The following is an 18,614-nucleotide window of genomic DNA, read 5'->3' as shown; positions in this document are numbered from 1 at the left end:
AGCTCAAGAGATGCAATGAAAAGACTAGAGGTTCGCGTTTGTTGTTACAAACGCAGAGTGGTCGGGTAGACAACCATTTCATTAGACATTGTCCAGTTAAGTTATGAATATGTTTATGTCAGAAAAAAGGACCAAGAACTTCAACATTTCCAGTACCAATTATTTTGTACAAAAAGAATGCGTCTTTTAAGGTATGATAAATTTCAGTAAACAGTTGGGTACACGTACAAGTTATTTCCGGTTTGATGGCGTCATCAGTCAAAACAGGGAAGGGAGGACACTTGTTTATCATTAAGTAAAAATAACGCATGGAAATATGGAAATTAAGTGTATGTAATAATAACAGCTAACTTCCAGTTTGATGACGTCACAGTATTTGGAAGCAAAAGGTCAAAATTAAGTGTAACAGATGTCATTTTTGGGGGCAAAAAACAAAGTCATGAGATAGGGATCAAATGATGGATTTAAATTAAAAATTAAAATGGTCATTGTTGAATTCTCCCTACAGTTACTTCTGGTCTGATGACGTCATGATTATGAAACCGTACAAATTCATTTGTGGTTGCTCACGGGATATATAAGGGCAATATATCATAAAAATTTGATTGAGGGTTTTAACATTTTAAAAGATTAAACTGTTTTCTATGTGCCGCTGAGGGCGCCCTTTCGTGGATGACGTCAAAATAATGTTTTTCTGATTGGCATTCCTCACTTAACACTGCCATAATGTATTTGTCTGTAGTAAAATGCTTCCGTTTTAGAGTTAGATTCAGTTTCTATTGCACTTCCGATAACACCGGAAGTAAAGGTCAAGCAGGTTTGTGCCCGGGAATAAGAAATGTTGCTCAAGGCACCGTCTACAACCTCACGAAAAAGCGAACACGATACTCTATTTAGTTCAAGAGATATAGGTCAAAGTATTTTGTCAAATCGTGCAATCAAATCGCTTGTAATTTGATACCTGATGACGTCATGATAACGTAACAACAGTTATAACATCTTCGTAACACGGTACATGTTTACACTAGGTTTTATGATCATACCGTAAACCGTTTGGAAGAAATTGTGTTTGTTTCGATTTCAGGCTAATGTCTTCATTTTGAATTCACCTAAATTTGACCTTCCGGTAGACCCGGAAGTAAAGGTAAAGCGAGTTTACGTACACGACAAAAAATGTTTATGAATTCATGGTCTATCTGAATACAAGGTTGGAGCATAATTGATCATTTTGTTGAAGAGTTATAGATCAAAGGAGATCGTCATTTTTTCAACGAAAATCGCTTGTAATTTGACACCCGATGACGTCATAATGACGTCAGTGTAATATGCGCCACTCGGAATGAGGGTCAATATATGTTAAAAGTTACAAGTTCATATCATATACCGTTTAGGAGAAAACCCGCGGAAACGTGCTATGCAGAAAAAAAGAAAGAAAGAAAGAAAGAAAGAAAGATTAATCGCAACAAATCCAAAGAGTGGTCGGTTGTGCCCGACCACTCAATAATATAAACAAAACGCCCCTCGCATGATAATTGGTTGGTGGTCAGCATAATTCTATAATGTTTCACTTTCAACCACTGGACTGCAAGAAGTGCAGCTTTATATTCAGCATGAAATTATAATATGTCTTTTTTAGCTTGATTATTGTTTTAGAAAGAGATTAAACTAGACAGAGTAATTCAGACGGGAGTTATATACGATACAATAATGCAAAGCACAACCGTAAAACGTAAAAATAATTGTTTTTATAGAATCCATGTGGAACTATCATGGATTGTTAAGTCGCGGCCAGAGTGAGCCTGTTTTATCTTATTGTGCTGTTTTGATGTCTTGATTTTTATGCAATTGTTTTTTTTTTTTATACTTTTTATTGTAAATTGATGAATTTATCCATCTCTAACTAACACATACGATGTTGGATGTTGTATGAAATAAATAAGTAAATATAAAAAAATGATGAGTTTTCCTGATTACTTTCCCGATTATGGAAGTTAAGAATAAGAAATAATTCTGGATAACGACGAGGTCCCGGTACAAGCTCTCTTTCAGGCTCTCCATTCATCATCTTTTGTGTTTTATTTTTCCCTAAACGTTTGACACATTGGGATGTCATGGAAGTAAATTAATACTAAGGGTGTAAATCAAATCAAACAGTAATGCATTTGCGAATCCCGGATTTTCAAAAGGGGGTTTCTAGGTTGCTCGAAGGCAACTATTTTCAGGAGGGGTGGAAGAGGTGTCGTAGTGAACGCATCATAATGACCATATGGGCATCAAGCAATGAATCATTAATTGAAGATTGTGCAATATTGAGCGATGACGTTACTCAGGAAACTTAAGGAGGTTTGGGATATTTCACATTTCATAAATAATTAAAATTGGTCAGTCAGGGGAAGGGCGTGGTTAGCCATCCCAACCACCTCCTTGGACCCTCTGGAATGTTGAAATGAATTTAGTAATCTGCTTTCTTATTATCCAAAGATATACAATAAGAACATATCGGAAATGTTTTGTCTCTGCCTGCAAGCAAACAAGGTAAAACAAACTCTTAATACTGGTCACGTAAGGGAGAGCCTCCTCCCTCCCGTTGTTCTGTGCATTTTATTAATGGAGAAGTGTGTATTTCACCTGCCTATGGCATAGCTACTTCGACGCGAAATCTGATTCCTTTTTTCACAAGGAAAGCACCGCCGGTACTCTATACGGATCACATGCAGACGAAGATAGGCAGCGTGATAATGCGGTGTGATTATTTGCATTAAGACAAAATTAATTGGATAGAAGACATCCTATAGATCTTTTCGATGAATCATTTCGCTTTGTCGGCTTTGAAAATAAAGTAGCACTGAACCGAATAGGCTAGAATGGAGACTCAAAATTAAACCACTTTAAAATGATAATTAGTGCAAACTTACATGGGATATGGCCACAAATAAGGGTTAAGTAAGTGTAAAATTACATTAAACCCAGTATCTAATAATGTACCAATTATTCACAGATTGCAAAGATATTTCTAGCTAAAATGAACGACGCCCTTTTTGATAACTATTTTCGCCCATGATGATCTCCAGATTTCCGGATATCTAATATTGATATAAAAATAAGTCCGCTGTTGGATTAATTCACTAGGTTTGTATCAGTTGTGTGCTTTAGCTGTGAATTATTGAATCGTCAACACCCAGTACTGTAATGTCCATGCAATACTGAACTCTGGTGATCAATAATTACCAATTTGCCTTGCAATTGGCTTTCAACGTGTTTGCGTTGATATGAAAGTGTGAACACAAAACGATGATGGATAACTAAATGCCCGATTCGTTGAGTAAACTATCATAAAGCGAATGCAACTTTTTCATGTGACTCTTCGGGGCCATGGCTTCGATTTCAACAAATGAAAATAAAATTCTCTTCGGATTTAAAAACATAATCAATAATTACCTCCGCCAAGATTACGTTTTCATCGGCGTTCGTTGGTTGGTTGGTTGGTCGGTTGATTGTCTGTTTTAACAAGATGACCCAAACAGTTATGGATGGATTGGCATGAACATTTTTTATGGGGGGGTGTCCTTAGTGCAAATACAAATTGATTACATTCTGAAAGTAATCCGGATCTGGGTCTGGTTCCAGGATTGTTTTCAGGATTCTTTATAATTTATGCGAGTATTTCTTTTGCGTGTACTGATAATATGGCGGGGTTTCGCTTTCTGAGTGCTTTCTGGTTCTTTTTAGACACACGAGATTATAAATAATTTTATTGAATCCTCAGACATAAGTTTTAAAATATCTTAATACAACTTTACGAAGGTCATCTCTTTGAATGTTTAGAAATTTAGTAAATGTTGTAATGTGACCAAGATGACAATTATATCAGAGACTGCTAAGACAAATTTCGTATCATTGATAAAAAAAAAACAATGATAAAGAAAATTCATAGACAAATAACCATGTCTAAACTTCAGATTTTCCGAAGTTCAAACAACATGAAAATATGAAACTCATGTGGTCGACGTCACTTTAAAAAAACAACGAAAGTGTTCCCTTAAAAAAGGACTTTTTCTTGAGCCATCCAATTTCATTTTTGCCCTCTAGACAGCTACACAAAACCTACCTGAGGCGCTTAATATTCACTCCCAAACAAACTGCCGTCCTCAGCCGATATGCATGTAGGCGTCATCCACTTATCGTGGATGATCCCCGGTACAGTTTTCATTTGGTTAATTGAAGGAGACATGCATTCGGTATGGAACTCGCTAGGTGCGCAGTCTAAACACAGCTGGCCAGGTGAGCTGAAGTGTGGATTAGTTTAATTGGATGTCACGGATTACAGGACTTCTTGGCGCGTTTGTATAATAGCCTATGGAAATCGAGTGTCTTTGGCCTCCAGTGAAACAGTTTGATCCATTCTGTGAACCTAGGAGCGAAATAGTGAAGCGCACACGCATTTCGAGTTAAAGGTATAAATAGATTCCGCTGATTTTAATGATATGATAAAATGATAATGATGAGTAATATCTGTGTCTATAGAATATTTTACTTAGGCAAACTTTTTAGGTCTTGGAGAGATGGCATTAGGATATTTGCTGTTTGGTGAAAGTTTGTATAATGATAAATATTTTGCCTTAATCATTAAAATGTTAAATGCAAGTATCTTATTTATCCATTATGACAACAAACTCGATGATTTTGAGACGGATATAACTGAAATATGTTAGTACGGACCAAATCATTACTAGTATAACTGTGTACGTTTCGTGTACAATTTTTCCTATCATTTCATTTCTTGCAAAAAAACCCTAACTCTCAAAGGCTTGAGGATACCCTAAAAAGACAAGAAACGAATAGGTGTTGAGCGGGACTCCAAGATTAATATTTGTGGGAAGCTTTGTTAAATACGGCTATTTAACTTTTATTCATTCAGAAGTATCAAACAGTTTCATTATATACCTATCATCAATGTTTACCGTCAAGTGTTTTGTAATAGCAGGACGGTCATTGGGCCTATATGATATGTCGGTATAAGACAACATTACACCAAACGAATGCAGTAATGAAAGAATCATTTGAAATCATTTAAAATTACTAAAGCAAACAATGCAAGCGTATCCAAGAGGCAATTAACAACTTTAACTTGCTATTCGGATATAGGTTTAGTGTCCAAACCTACAACGATTATTTTCTTTGTCAAAAGAAAACAAGGACATTTCACAACCATCCACTTTAATAACTCTTCGCTAGGTCGAGGTCCAGCCTGCTGCCCTCTTTTTTGTATACTTGATTGACTGAGTGATTGTCTTTTGTGTCCTAGACTGGTTGTTAGACTGGTGAAGAGAGCCGGCCGTACTATTACTGTTTATACCAAACGCAGGAAAAGACTTCCAGTGAATAGCCATCCTGAGTCAATTGAATGACACTTTGTGCATTCATGGGACCAGCTTTACTACGCTTACCTTGCTATGTTTTCAAAAGGGCGATTTTTATTCTCAGTTGTACAAACGAGCAGACGCTATTATTAAATCTCCTCGCTTCTTTCTGGATTCATTTAAAGATCCGTATTAATTTAAGCATGGAATTGCTCACCATCCGTGTTTATTGTGACAACTATACCCTTCCGCGCGCTCCATATGATTGCACTCGCAAGCCATTGTCAGGCTACAAAGACACTGATTATATAGTATTCAGTTTGTTAGAGATTCTTTTGTGTTAATCATGTTGTGGAAATGAGATTTATTTATGTCGTTCAATAACCTTGACGACAACTTCATTACAATGATAACATTGACCAGTACCGTCAGTTCCAAAAGATCCAATTAAGGGCATTATCTTGAATAGACATTGTTTATATTGATTTATTACTATATATTAGAGTGCAGTATACATAGTCAGCTGGCATTAAGTTAAATGTACCCAGTGTAGAGACCTGTTCAAACATTTATGTAACGTACCCTCTAGTACAAGAACAACAAAATCAGTTCCCTAGAAAAAGAGATAACTGAGGGCTTGAAATTCTTGACTTGGAGGATGAAATTTTGGGCCAATGACAACCTTGGTAAGCATTGTTTAAAAAAATGTGGAGTATAGGTCTATTGTCAGTGCTAAAATTTGATTATTTTGCTGTTATAAAAAAAGAAAATAGAAGGACCAGTGAACACTTAAGGTACATATTTCTAAATCCACAAAAGAAAATGAAAAACCACAGAATCTACTGTTAACTTTCTGTTATATGGTCCATACAAAAAGCGTTTACTTTATGTTTTTTTTTCATTGTGACTACTTAATATATTTTGATTTCTTTACATTAAATGAAAATGCAGCACTTGTTAACGTTATATTCTCTATCAATTAAAGCTGGAATACATGCAGATTGTTTTGTACTTAAATATTTTCGCCTTTACATTATCAACCAATACTTCAGACCAGTAAATAACAGTAGCATAGGGAACCTTGTTGGGGTTAAAGAGTGGCGTGTATAGCCAGTTGAGCACATCGAGTGCCTCTCGTAGCGTACTTGGACTTTAATCGTCTTTTGAAAAGTTTATGGCCGATTTATTCAGCCTCACCAATTATCATATTGAATGGTGCACGGTAACTACTGTTTTAGCAAACCTATTGGGGAAATCAGGTTAGGCCTACTACTTATGAATTTCTTTAATCTCAACAATGAAACGGATAACCGTGATTTCATATTGGTCATATTATATATCATTTTCACATTTCATTTGCCTACATTTCACATAGGCGTGTATATAAGAACAAACACATTAATGATCAATAAGGCATACATTGATTAATTAATGAATCATTAATTAATGAATCAAAGATGTATCATGATTGTATAGGCCTGAATAATTTATTTAAATTGAATGCCGAAAATGCGAATTTAAATTGTAACAAATGAAAAAGAATGTTCAATTCAGCCTGTGTCACAATAGACAATCGATTTTCTGCGAATTGGATTGCACATTCGTAATAATCGGCAACGCATACGCCAAACCGAAAACCTAATCACGTATTTGTAATCCCTTAAATAAAACGTTATGCACATTCGTTCATTTGATTGATGCAAAATGACATCTAATGCTAGTTATTGCGAAAATGAAACCAGGATGTACGTCGTTCTCAAACTCGGCGCCAAATTGAATTTATATTTTACAAATTCAAACGCACATTTTCCGAAATTGTCCGGGAAAACCTATATTAATTGTTTTCTATGAGACGTTTTAATTTGTAATTTTTCTCTGTTTTGTATCATTACATGTATTTCATTCTAAATTCTCAGTTCTTTTGACGGTAGTTCAAGGTTTGAATAGCTTGTGTTTATTGATCAGTGAAACTAGATTGAGGACAATTTGTAATGGGAAACGCATGTCATGCAATACTATAGGTTTTCCCGGCCAATTTCCTAAAATGTTCATTCACTTCTGAAAAATCAGTCATTCATTTTCGTCTGAACGAATTTGAGAATCGCTCTGAACACGCGTTTCATTTTCGCTATAAGAGCATTCGATTCCATTTCAAATCAATCAATTATGTCATTGAGCAGAACCGGCTTTCATTTATGCTCATTCAAATTCGTTCAAAACTGACATCCTTTTCGCTTTTAGAGGGCGATTTCAAATATTAGCCATTCTATTTCACTTTTAGTTAAATGTTATGTTGTACGTACAATCTGCTATTTTGAATGAGAAAAAAATTACTTTTGACTGCACATTCACGAAATTGTATTCCAGAACTGTGCGCGAAAAGGTGTGCTTGCGTAAAAGAATGCACAGGTAACGTATTTGGTCGTCTCTTTCTCAAATGCACGGACAATGAAAACGGGATTAATTGAAATGGGATTAAAGACGTGCATTCAAATTCAAACGAAAAGGAAAGACTGATTTTTAGAAGCGAATGAACATTTCAGGAACTTGGCCGGGAAAACCTATATTTGAGGCTAATTTTTTTTGGACATTTTTTTGTTGTAATATAGGTTTTCCCGGCCAATTTCAGCAAGCTTTCATTCAATTTAACGCCTGGCTCATTCGATTTAAATTGAAATTGAAAGATCACGCAGAGCGGCATTCGACAATCAAAAAGAATCATTCAATTTCATTATCCAAGCATTCTATCGCCTTTTAGCTTCACTCGTCCTTATCAAAGATGCATTCATATTAAAAGTATCGCGTTGTTCATTCAATTTCGTCTAAACCATTAGTAAGGGGTTGATCGGGCATTCGTTTTCATTAATGGGCAAACATATTTCACATTTTGTCAAACATCTTTTAAAGACTTTATACGTGTCCGTATTCCTTAGCGTAAATCATATTTGATGACTTCAATCCGTAGATGCCTTTCTTTCGTAATTAAAGGGTATGTGCAATGACTTTTTCTCAGGAAATCTTGTTATGCAACTCTTTACTACTGTGAAATTTAAGGAAACTACACATTTGACAAAAATGGTTATATCCTACTGCAAAAGTGCACTTCTTTAAACATTTTCCATGCTTTTCCGGACTACGTATGAGCGCACTGTTACTGTGATGTTATTTCAGGAAGACACTGTTCAGTTTAGGGTTTTTTTCTTTCAAATTTATTTATCCAAAATTTGGTAATTAAAAACATTTGTGGAAAAGGGTTGGTCTTTGGCTTACTGCCATGTACTGACACATCATATAATCACTAAATAAAAGAAATTTATGACAGCAAAACATCCAAAATTCTAGCAACTTTGCTGAAATAGCCGTGTAACATTAATCATGCCCGGAATGCCATCACAGGTTATCTGATGAATATGAAACTTTGCATTAGCATAAAACGAAGAAGGCACCAAAAACACCCTTCAAAATGGAAATTGAAACTTGCAAATAAGTTTAATGTGACACAAAGATGTATTTTCAAGGTTTGCATTGCAGACTTACTTTGCATGGACCCTGTGAATACGGTAAGTGTTTGGTCAGACATGCGCAAGAAAACATTTAAGAAATAACTCAAGAGAAATGTTCAAGATGGTATGGTGCAACCATTGCCAAACATAGGTGTTCCGATGTCTTGCACGTCAAGAAATCGTCAACGTAAAGATGACCCTTGCTCAAACGTTTAAACAAGTAGAACCGATAAACAGTGAAAAATAAATTATCTTAGTCCCTTCAATTAATCAATTCGTAGTTACATCTTGTTTCCCTCATAGGGCCTATCAGTTAATATGTAACATTGTGAATTTTACAGTCATCAAGTTTTGGGGGAAATGAACCTCGGAGAAAAATAGGAAAATGTATCGATTATTTTTTTTTACTAATTTAAATGACCAAACGATGAAAGCGATTGCCCATAAACGAATAAGAAACGAAAAGCGTGGTTATACGTTACAAGCGCACTGCGCACAGATGTTCGCTAATTTGAATGCGTCAACCGTCAAAAGGTTGCAAAGTCTTAATTTAAGACTGCTACAAGTTAAGTCTTGAATGCAGCAAAACGAAATAGGATGCCCGAAAATGAAAACGAACATTCAAAGCAAAATCTTGGCTGCCTACAAAAGAAATTGAACGAACCCAAAACGAAAAAGAAACCCCAATTTGACCACATGTGCAAAACTCACGCGAAATTGAATGGCTGATAATGAAACATAAACCTTATAAGTTTGAATTTTTTTGACAATTTCAATGATGCAAGTTTTTAAAATTGAAAAATAAGGCCGATGCAAACGAAAAATATTGAGTTAGCATAAAACAAGTTATAACAATAATAAATACAATAAAAATTAAACTGAAATAAAACACAGAAATTCTACAATAATATAAAAGAACATTTTAGGTAAAAAGTAAAGAATAAACCAAAATAGTAAATGGTTGTTTTAAAATGGTAAAGTTATTAACAAAAGGTTCATGCCAGTCTCAAAAAAATCCGGGAAAAACATTAAAAACTCCTAATGTGTACCTCTGAAATTTTCATTTGTTTTCATTTGATATAGTTGAATGTTATAGTTGAATGTTACTTTGGGCGCTAATGCTTTCAAAACTCTAGTTCGTACATTAAGTTGTTCACAGAGATTATTTGTAGATTCTTGCAATAATCCGCAGTTCAATTTAGATTTGTAAAATTAATGTAAACTTTTAACAATAGGGTGACGTCACAAATATAGTTCCATGAAAAAGAAAAGCACGGACAATTTTTTTTTCATCTGTTTAATGTTTTTATCTGTGAAAGTTATCTGTGGAATATATCACGTATTTGCCGCGTCGTCGGACTGTCGCCAATCAAGACAGTACAACACTCCCTGAATGCAAAACAGATCAGGTGCCTCCAAAGACTTCAACAAAATTAATTAAATGGAGAGCCCTTGGGCCCTGCTCAAAAGTATGGCTCTCTAGTGGCCACAACTACATCCTATCAATGAACAGGGAACAATTACACTTCGGGTGATAACGCGGACCATCGATTGACTAAAAGCTGGTCGAGGATAGATGTTTTATTTTGTGACATTCTACGACATTGCCTGGTTTGCTGATGCTCTTCCCGTTTTATTCTTTCAGTGAACTGTTAAAAGCGAAGCTTAATTATTTCCGGTACAGTAAATATAAATAATTTTTTAGAGTTATTCATATAGTACATACAAGCAGAACACATGCTTGTTGTTCGTGCTTTTAAAAACAAAACAAAAAAAAACGTTCTAAATAGCATGCTCCTCAATTTAAGCTCACCACTTCCGCTGAATGTTTTCTAATCATATGAGTAGCTTCTATTTTGTTTTTGGAAGGCTAATGTGCAACATTTCATAATGGATGAATTTAGAGAGCAATGTTATCTTTCACTCTAATCAGTTAACTTCTACCAACCGTATAATTCTCACCGGGAATTTAAGCATAATCCCTTGCTTAATTTATTAAACAAATGCTGAAATTTCTTGAGAAAGTTGCCCCGAATTGATCGGTAGACTGCTTTTGATCGTGAATCAAGATTTAACAATTTTTTTTCATAAACTCAACATGGGTAGGGCCTAAAAGCTGAAAATTCCAATAACGTCATAACCAAAACGGAGATTTTGCTGATATCTTCTCCAGTTTTGTTTAGAATGCGTTTCGTCGAAGAACACAGCCCTATTTGTTGCTATTTGGTCATTCCTGCATCATTATTATACTCCCAATCTACAACACGATTCATACATTGTTAAGTATTCATATGGAAAAAGGGAGGCAGAAGTCCAACATTACCATGTCAGATTAGAATAGTGAAGGCAATTTTCTACGATGAATACTTACACCATTATGTATATTTACCATGAGAAACAAAAGTCGTCACAGCTCGCAGAGGACGTATTAATTTAGCAATCTCGTACTGATTGCCACTTAATAATGAATTCCAATTATTTACGCAAGGCCAGATTTCGTCTTGTATTCCACTGTGCCCGCCATTTGGCCCTGATTTTGCCGTATCGGGTGGTAGACCCAGGCATTTTCCTAAATAAATAGAACTGAGGTCGGTCTACAATACGAAACATATCCGTTCTCTCTTTGTTTTCGTCTTGTGAACTGCATCAACTGTCTTCAACGTTGTAAATAAGAACCAATTAAATGCTTATGTATATCAAGGTCAATAGGTGATTGGGAACCAGTTATGCTTGTATATACTCACAAACACGTGAAAGTTTCACGGGTTTCCTACACCACTTGTGCACAGCTAGTCCCCAAACCCTGCTCATATAAAGGCGTAGGGGAGGACGCGTAGAATCAATTCAATCAACACACGGCACACGGTTTCACCAAAGTTACACTCCCTCACACGCCACGAGCTCTACATTATTTTATATTTTCCAATTTCTAGTGGTTGGTACTTTGGACTCAAGTTTGTGAGTAGATGAAATCAGTTGATGCTCTGTGGACATATGGTCGGTGGCTAAGCTTTGATGCCACCTCGACACTGTAGTGTCATCTGAGCAAAGAACAGCGCCTAAGCATCAACGGGTAGGCGTATACGCAATTCATTATTTTAGCTACATTTGAGATGTTGTTAGGACCAGATATTGGATTCTGCATGCTGTCACTGCTAACCTACGTTGAAATCAGCTCTTTCGGTATGAATGTATTGAGATGATGACTTTGATCAGTAGTTTTATATTTTCAGATTAGTGAATTTATATTTGGGAAATAACATCAATGCGTTTTTTTGTGTTTTGTGTGTGTGTGTTTTTTTTTTACTGAATTCGATTTCTATTTATTAGCGCCTATTTGGAATGTATGTTTTTTTCTTTTATAGCATTGCACGAGCGAATGATAACTGAAGATGCAAGCATTGTGGAAATATTTCATTGATGCCTCAACATGACATGAACTGGCCCAAATATACAATATCTTTAACTTAGGTTCCATGTATTTGTTTTCAGCGAATATGGAAATATTATGTCCTTGAAACAAAAATAATGTCCTCTGTGTTTTTGAGGGATTCTTTAGAGCAAAACGCGTGAGACAGGTAAACGGAATGACTAGCTATTTTTTTGGCTGTGGTTGTTTGGTTATTTCACATTGTGATTTAAGTTTGTAGGGTTCCTTGACTTGACGATACGGCAAACTGTCGAACGTGGGAGCATTTTACTTACCGATTGATGTCAGTTCATCGTCCGACGCATATTCACACAAATATTGTTAATTTGAAGAGAAAAAAAAACAGCAGGAAATCTGGGAGAGTTAGTAGGCCTAATGGCCTTAAAATCGCATTAAGCAAATTTGTCTTCATAAGATGAAAATTTCCACGAATTAAACATTTTAGCTTAGTAATGACGAACGCGTCAAAGCCGTGGACACACAGTAGCATTCAATTGCGTCTTTACCTGACCTGGAAATCCTCGGATGCGAAAATACACTGACCAAATTGAAAAATAACACATTGCTTCCTAAAGATGCATCTTTTGGAATATCGCATATAGCCCAAAGACGTCTAGATAGATTCATTATGTTCACGTTGCTAATTTGACTGCAAATTGCATTGAGCGCGTTTCATGGACCATTCCCAACATTCTGATTGTCTGAACATTAGCTGACACAATGCTATCGCAATTGAAGGTAGCGTACGTGAGTGAACGGTGATATTATTGGAATTTCAATATATTTCTGGGAAAAGGGTTAATAGTAGACTGCTTCTCAAAATTGGCATCGTATTTCATGTTTGTTTTACATCATTAACTTAAGCCGAATTGCATTCTAATGCATTATTACTTGATAAAAGATCTGTTTCATTGTTGGTATTAACATTTATAATAGTAGAAGTCCTGCAAAAAGAAAGAAATCCATATGCACACAAAACATGACCGTGACAAACTGTAATCCACCAAATGTCGCGTCATTTTTGTGGGAATGTATCAGCTTTCCACTTGACCAGGTTTTTTTAGCACAGCCACAGAAACTACTAAAACCTGGTCTATAGGCCTATTCATAAAGAAACGCTAAATTCAGGAAAAGGCATTGCAAGACGATGTTGTAAATACTATTGCAGACATTGTATTGCTTAAAATACAGATTTGTGTAAAATCAATTAAGTTTTGTTTTTACGAGTTTGAGTTTGATAAATATCGGGGGTTCTAGGATTAGCTTTGAGCGTGTTTCTGTGGTTCGTCAAATTTGATACTATTTATTCAAATGATAATGGTTGACAGGCAACTGTTTTATTAGACGGAGATTTCTGTTTTCGAAGAAAATTATAATCAATACGCTTGCCGAATGTCTCCGAAAGCTTTTTCTCTTGTCAGTCTGTTTGGTACTTTGTCCCGCTGTGGCTTGCCAGCCTGAATGTGTTTCGTCTCTAACTTTTCATAAAATGTCCTTTGCTGGAAAGTAATTGCAGTGCTATACTCTCTAAGATAATAATTAATTCCTTTGCATTACCATTCCTTAGCATTGTAACTGACATTCCTCGTGGAACGGAAACCGACCAGACAGCCACGCATATTGGTCAAATCCGTCGTCACTATTTAATAAGTAAATCAATTGAGGGGCAGTATAAGGCGCATTTGTTTTCTTTATCCAGGGCACTAAGGCCACAGAAAAGGTCTCTGGCATGGAGCTTGCCCCAAAAAGTGGTGCGGCGACGCGGCTTTTTTTTTTCTTTTTTTACTCACCTTTTTTTTCTTTTCGAATGTCGGCTGATGCCGTTGCAGATGGCGCTTCGATCCCCTTAAAGCTCTCAAAATATCCTTCAAAGTGCAGCTTAAGGTGACCTCAGTAAGGCCATAAGGCTTGAGAAGTATATCGACCTAATTAAAAAGCATTTGCAGGTTCAACATACACAACTATCGCTCCGTCAGTCTGGCTTCCAGACGCACAACTACAAAATTGCAACACCATCTGCAAATTGTACCCGACTAAATTTGGTGCAAAAAATACGGGAGGCCACATAGGCCACATAAAGCTTAAACTCGATCGTAACCCCATCTAAAAACACGTTAAAATTGTGCAGCTGGAGGATTCCAGTCAAACCAGTGAGTTTGGCGGTTTTGAGACATCATCTTACATTGAAAAAAAAACACCCTTTTTCATTTTGCCGACGCGCATGGCTACGGCGACGCGTGTGCAGACCAGAAACCGGAGACTTCATTTGGCCTAAAAAAACTTTTCATTTTTTGTGGCTGTGCTACAGAAAACTTGCCAAATGGGGTAGCTGAAATTTTCTCACCAAAAATGACGTGATTTTTCGTGGACACAGTATGAAGTATGATGCCTATTTGTTTTCAGTAGTCTTGATCTCAGACTTTTACTTTTCTTTTATTTTTGTTGTGAACTTTTCCCTTGAAATGAAAATATTAGAATGCAGAGTTTCAAAGCTTGCCTTGTATCCCACTAGTGCGATGTAATTTCAATGCACTTCATCCTTGAACGGTGAACGTGCAAGATCCATGGATACTATCCAAACTAAATAATCCTCTCCGTTGATAAGGGGGTTGCATCAACAACTTGCTGATTTCTCTCCCCTATTTTCCCTTGTTTTGTTTACTGATTGCGTTAAACAAATTTGTTTATTCACTAATATCCCCCTCAATTTAGCGATATTCACTGTGGGTCGGTACATGTACATGTAGAACAGGAACGGAATGCACTGGTTTCTAGAATTTAACTTTTGAGCGTTTCACCTTAGGCCCAATTTTTGGCCTGGAACCAATTCGTTCTTGCTAAAATTATTCTTGGCTTGCTGGACTTTCTGATGTGATCTCTGGGTTTTGGCCTGTTTATTTGCACAAAACATTATAATGTAAAGTACTAAAAGCCGAGAATATCCTTTCTTTTTGTTCACAGATACAGCCATACCACTGGCAGTATGAACTATACGTTAATAATTGATAATCCGTTCTGCATCAAGTACATTCTAGTAATGAGATGCATGTACACCAATTACGTATACATTTTAGTCACCACTGAGCTGCTATCCGCTACTGACGTTTCGATAATGCTCAACGTTTCTGCGCATGTACGTTGTTGAAAATACAATGGTGACTAAACAGTGATGGAGTTTTGCATCTCAGCTCAAACACGTTAAGCACTATATCTTAATCATTGTCAATTATTTCCCATCACGACTGCGGTGTAGTAACGATCATCGTACATTATTATAGGCTCAATTTACTTGTAGTTTCTCACCAAGTTGCTGTTTTAGTTCCTTTCCTCATGAACTAAGAAATTCTTCCGCAAGATGGAGCCAAATCCACGGAAGTACATGTATAACAAAAACCTTCTCGCAACGTAGTGCATTGCCGTGTCATAATGAACCAAGTGTCTTTTTAGATGCACACATATATAGGAACTTCGCCTCCAAAGACAATCTTTATCGGAACGCGTGTTTAGTATGCGACAAGAACCAATTAAAACACAAGAAACTCAGAATGCGTTTGCTTTTCTTGGAACACTAATCCACGGATATGGTTTATTCAATTGTTGTGTTTTACTACTATACTATAGCAAGTACTGTAACAATAAAACAACAACCGTAATTTATGAAATTTGAAGATTCTTCTGTGGGCCGGAGAATACCCTTCGAACCCACAGTTAGAGACGCAAAACCGACATTTCGTCAGCAAATAGTTTGTACGACGTCAGATACCATAGTATGCTGCTATTAATTCCCATAGCCGTTCTACGGGGCCACATTATTGTCAAAGGATGTTATTCCATTGAAGCTTTGAAAGTGACTTAAATGTAATAAACGTTAATTGTCAATCATAAGAGCTTAATCATCTTATTCAAGAGCGGAAGAATGGAATGCTGTTCGGGGAATATCTTTGGACTATGGACACCAAACGGTATTGCAATATGACATTACAGTCACATTTCTGTGGCTGTTTAAAAGCATTAATTCGCGCAATCTGCTTGAAAAGTCAACCGCTTAGGATAATTGCTGAATATTTAGCTTGACTGCTCAACAATAGGCCTAAGGCGTAATTACGTCACGCTTTGTTTACATGTGCGCTTTCCTATGTAGTAGACGGTCCCAACTTTATCTGGCGTCCCGACTTCGCTCCCATAGGAAAGCGCATAATACAACGCCATTACGTCATTACGTCTCGGGTCTATTGTATGTGCTCTATGAGTCCGCAACGTATAATAATGTAACAATTGCGAATTGGAAATAACCTGACTGAGAAAGTAGAACTGTGTGTTCTGTACATTAATCGTTTCCTTCATTTGTATGTTTAGATAAACAAAGAAAACAGCCGGCAGCCGCCGGTATTAGAGAAGCTGCCAACGAAGAGCTCCTCGAAAACATCAACTCTATAATCATCCGTTTGAAATACAATCACAGCTGAAATGTCGTCTGGAATGGAAACTACCGCGCGACCAACTTCCAGCAAGCCCTCGAGCGTAGACTCCTCCTCCACTGTTTATGTTCTAGGCGCTGTCTATGGAACCATAGGCTGCCTCGGTATCTTAGGAAACACCTTGGTCTGCACAGTCTTCCTTATGCGACAAAATGTCTTTGGATCTTCCACCAACCTTCTAATCTTGAACCAATCCATGATAGACCTAGTAGACTCCATCTTGTACTTGGTGCTCCGGTTTGGACCTCAATTGTCTGATCAGTGGGACGGCATATGGGGCGAGCTGGCCTGTAGGATATGGTTCTCGGAGTACATCATCTGGTCTCTGTTTGTTGCATCGACGGTTAATCTTCTCTTCGTGTCTTTAGAGAGATACTTTGCGATCTGCCACGCCGTCAAACACCGTAAACTGTTCACTCCTCGCCGCGCTAACATTGGCCGCGTTATCGTCTGGATTGGTGGATTCCTCTACCAATCCTACTGGGCTGTGCTACACACGTTCAGCAAAGGGGAGTGCTACCCGGTCTGGCCCAGTCCAACGGTACAGAAAATCGGTGGTGTTTTTTTCTTCTGCTGCGAATACCTGATTCCACTTTCCATAATGTGTTTCAGTTACGCTAATATTGTCATCATGCTGCGCAAGAAGAGTAAACGCGACAACACACAAGCGGTCAATTCGTTCCAACGAGCCAAGCGCAACGTAACGCTTACACTGTGCGTGGTGTTCCTGTCCTACACTGTATGCTGGACCCCTACTGAGATCGCGTACATCATGTACAATCTGGGAGGACATTATGACTTCGAGAGCACCTTACATGGGATTTTTACCGCCTTGGTTCTTGGTAATATGTGCGTGAATCCTATCATATACACTTTCAAGTATGAACGGTTCCAGGTAGAACTAAAGAGGATCTTTTTAAAGCGAAATCGAGTCGGAGATGTCGGTATCACCGTTGATGCTACGCCTAGGACACAGGCAGTGGATCAAAATTTGGACCAAGAGGGACCAAGTACAATCCGATAGTAAAACGGCTAGACATCCTTTTTTGTAACGATTACAGTTTAAACTTCAAGTCCATTGTCCCACTATTGGTTAACTCAACAAGTTAAGTGTACAAAGTCTTCACCTATGGGTTAATCAAGATGTATATAGCTATTCTTTGATTTCACACTATACAAATGACAAATTAAATGGGGTCCTGTGTTTGCAGGTCAACATACCAACTGCCTACACTCCAGTAAAACTGTTCCCGATTGGAGGTCAGTATTTGCCAAGCAGACGGTATTTGTATTTGGAAATAACATTGCCTTAACAGTGTTATACCGTTTTGCATGTGCTTGTCAAAAAGTCACTAATAAGTCCCTTCATTATGGTCGACATAAGCTAAATGATACGAACTTTGAAGAAAAAAAGGTAAACGATGAAAATACAACAGATGGACAATACAACGGGCATGGAATGTCAAGTTATTTTGAAAGACGGGTAGACGAAGCCACCATTTTAAATGCAGTTTGTGCGCCGACTCAATTTTGCTGTGTGTAATAATGAGGCACATTCAGAAACATATATAAAGATATTAATTTTTAGATAAAGATAAAGATATTAATTGCTGTGATGTGCCATATGACATTTTAACACCAGAGGGGCGTATAGTATGCGCCCCAAGGTAATTAAAACGTCACATCCCGCATCATAGCAGTCAACATCTGTTGAGGTTATTACTGTCCTTTGTGGAAGTGGAAATTTCTTACATTTTGGGCACTATCTCCTGAATTATTGTTACTGTAGTCAAAACAGTTTGAACAGTAAGAAGCAAAGCCGTAATGTGGGAAAAATAATATA

The 18,614-nt window shown here is 37.0% G+C and overlaps 1 protein-coding gene across 1 annotated transcript; it reads left to right on the top strand.

Moving 5' to 3' along the window:
* Positions 1-16,465: 16,465 nt before the first annotated feature.
* On the top strand, positions 16,466-18,217 carry LOC119739606 (galanin receptor 2b-like). The gene has a single exon (XM_038214587.1). The coding sequence runs from the start codon at positions 16,761-16,763 to the stop codon at positions 17,793-17,795; it is 1,035 nt and encodes a 344-aa protein (XP_038070515.1). The 5' UTR covers positions 16,466-16,760; the 3' UTR covers positions 17,796-18,217.
* Positions 18,218-18,614: the final 397 nt, after the last annotated feature.

The sequence above is a fragment of the Patiria miniata genome, unplaced genomic scaffold, assembly GCF_015706575.1.
Source record: "Patiria miniata isolate m_02_andy unplaced genomic scaffold, ASM1570657v1 HiC_scaffold_4, whole genome shotgun sequence".
Lineage (NCBI taxonomy): Eukaryota > Metazoa > Echinodermata > Asteroidea > Valvatida > Asterinidae > Patiria > Patiria miniata.
This window is presented reverse-complemented; position numbering and strand designations above follow the sequence as displayed.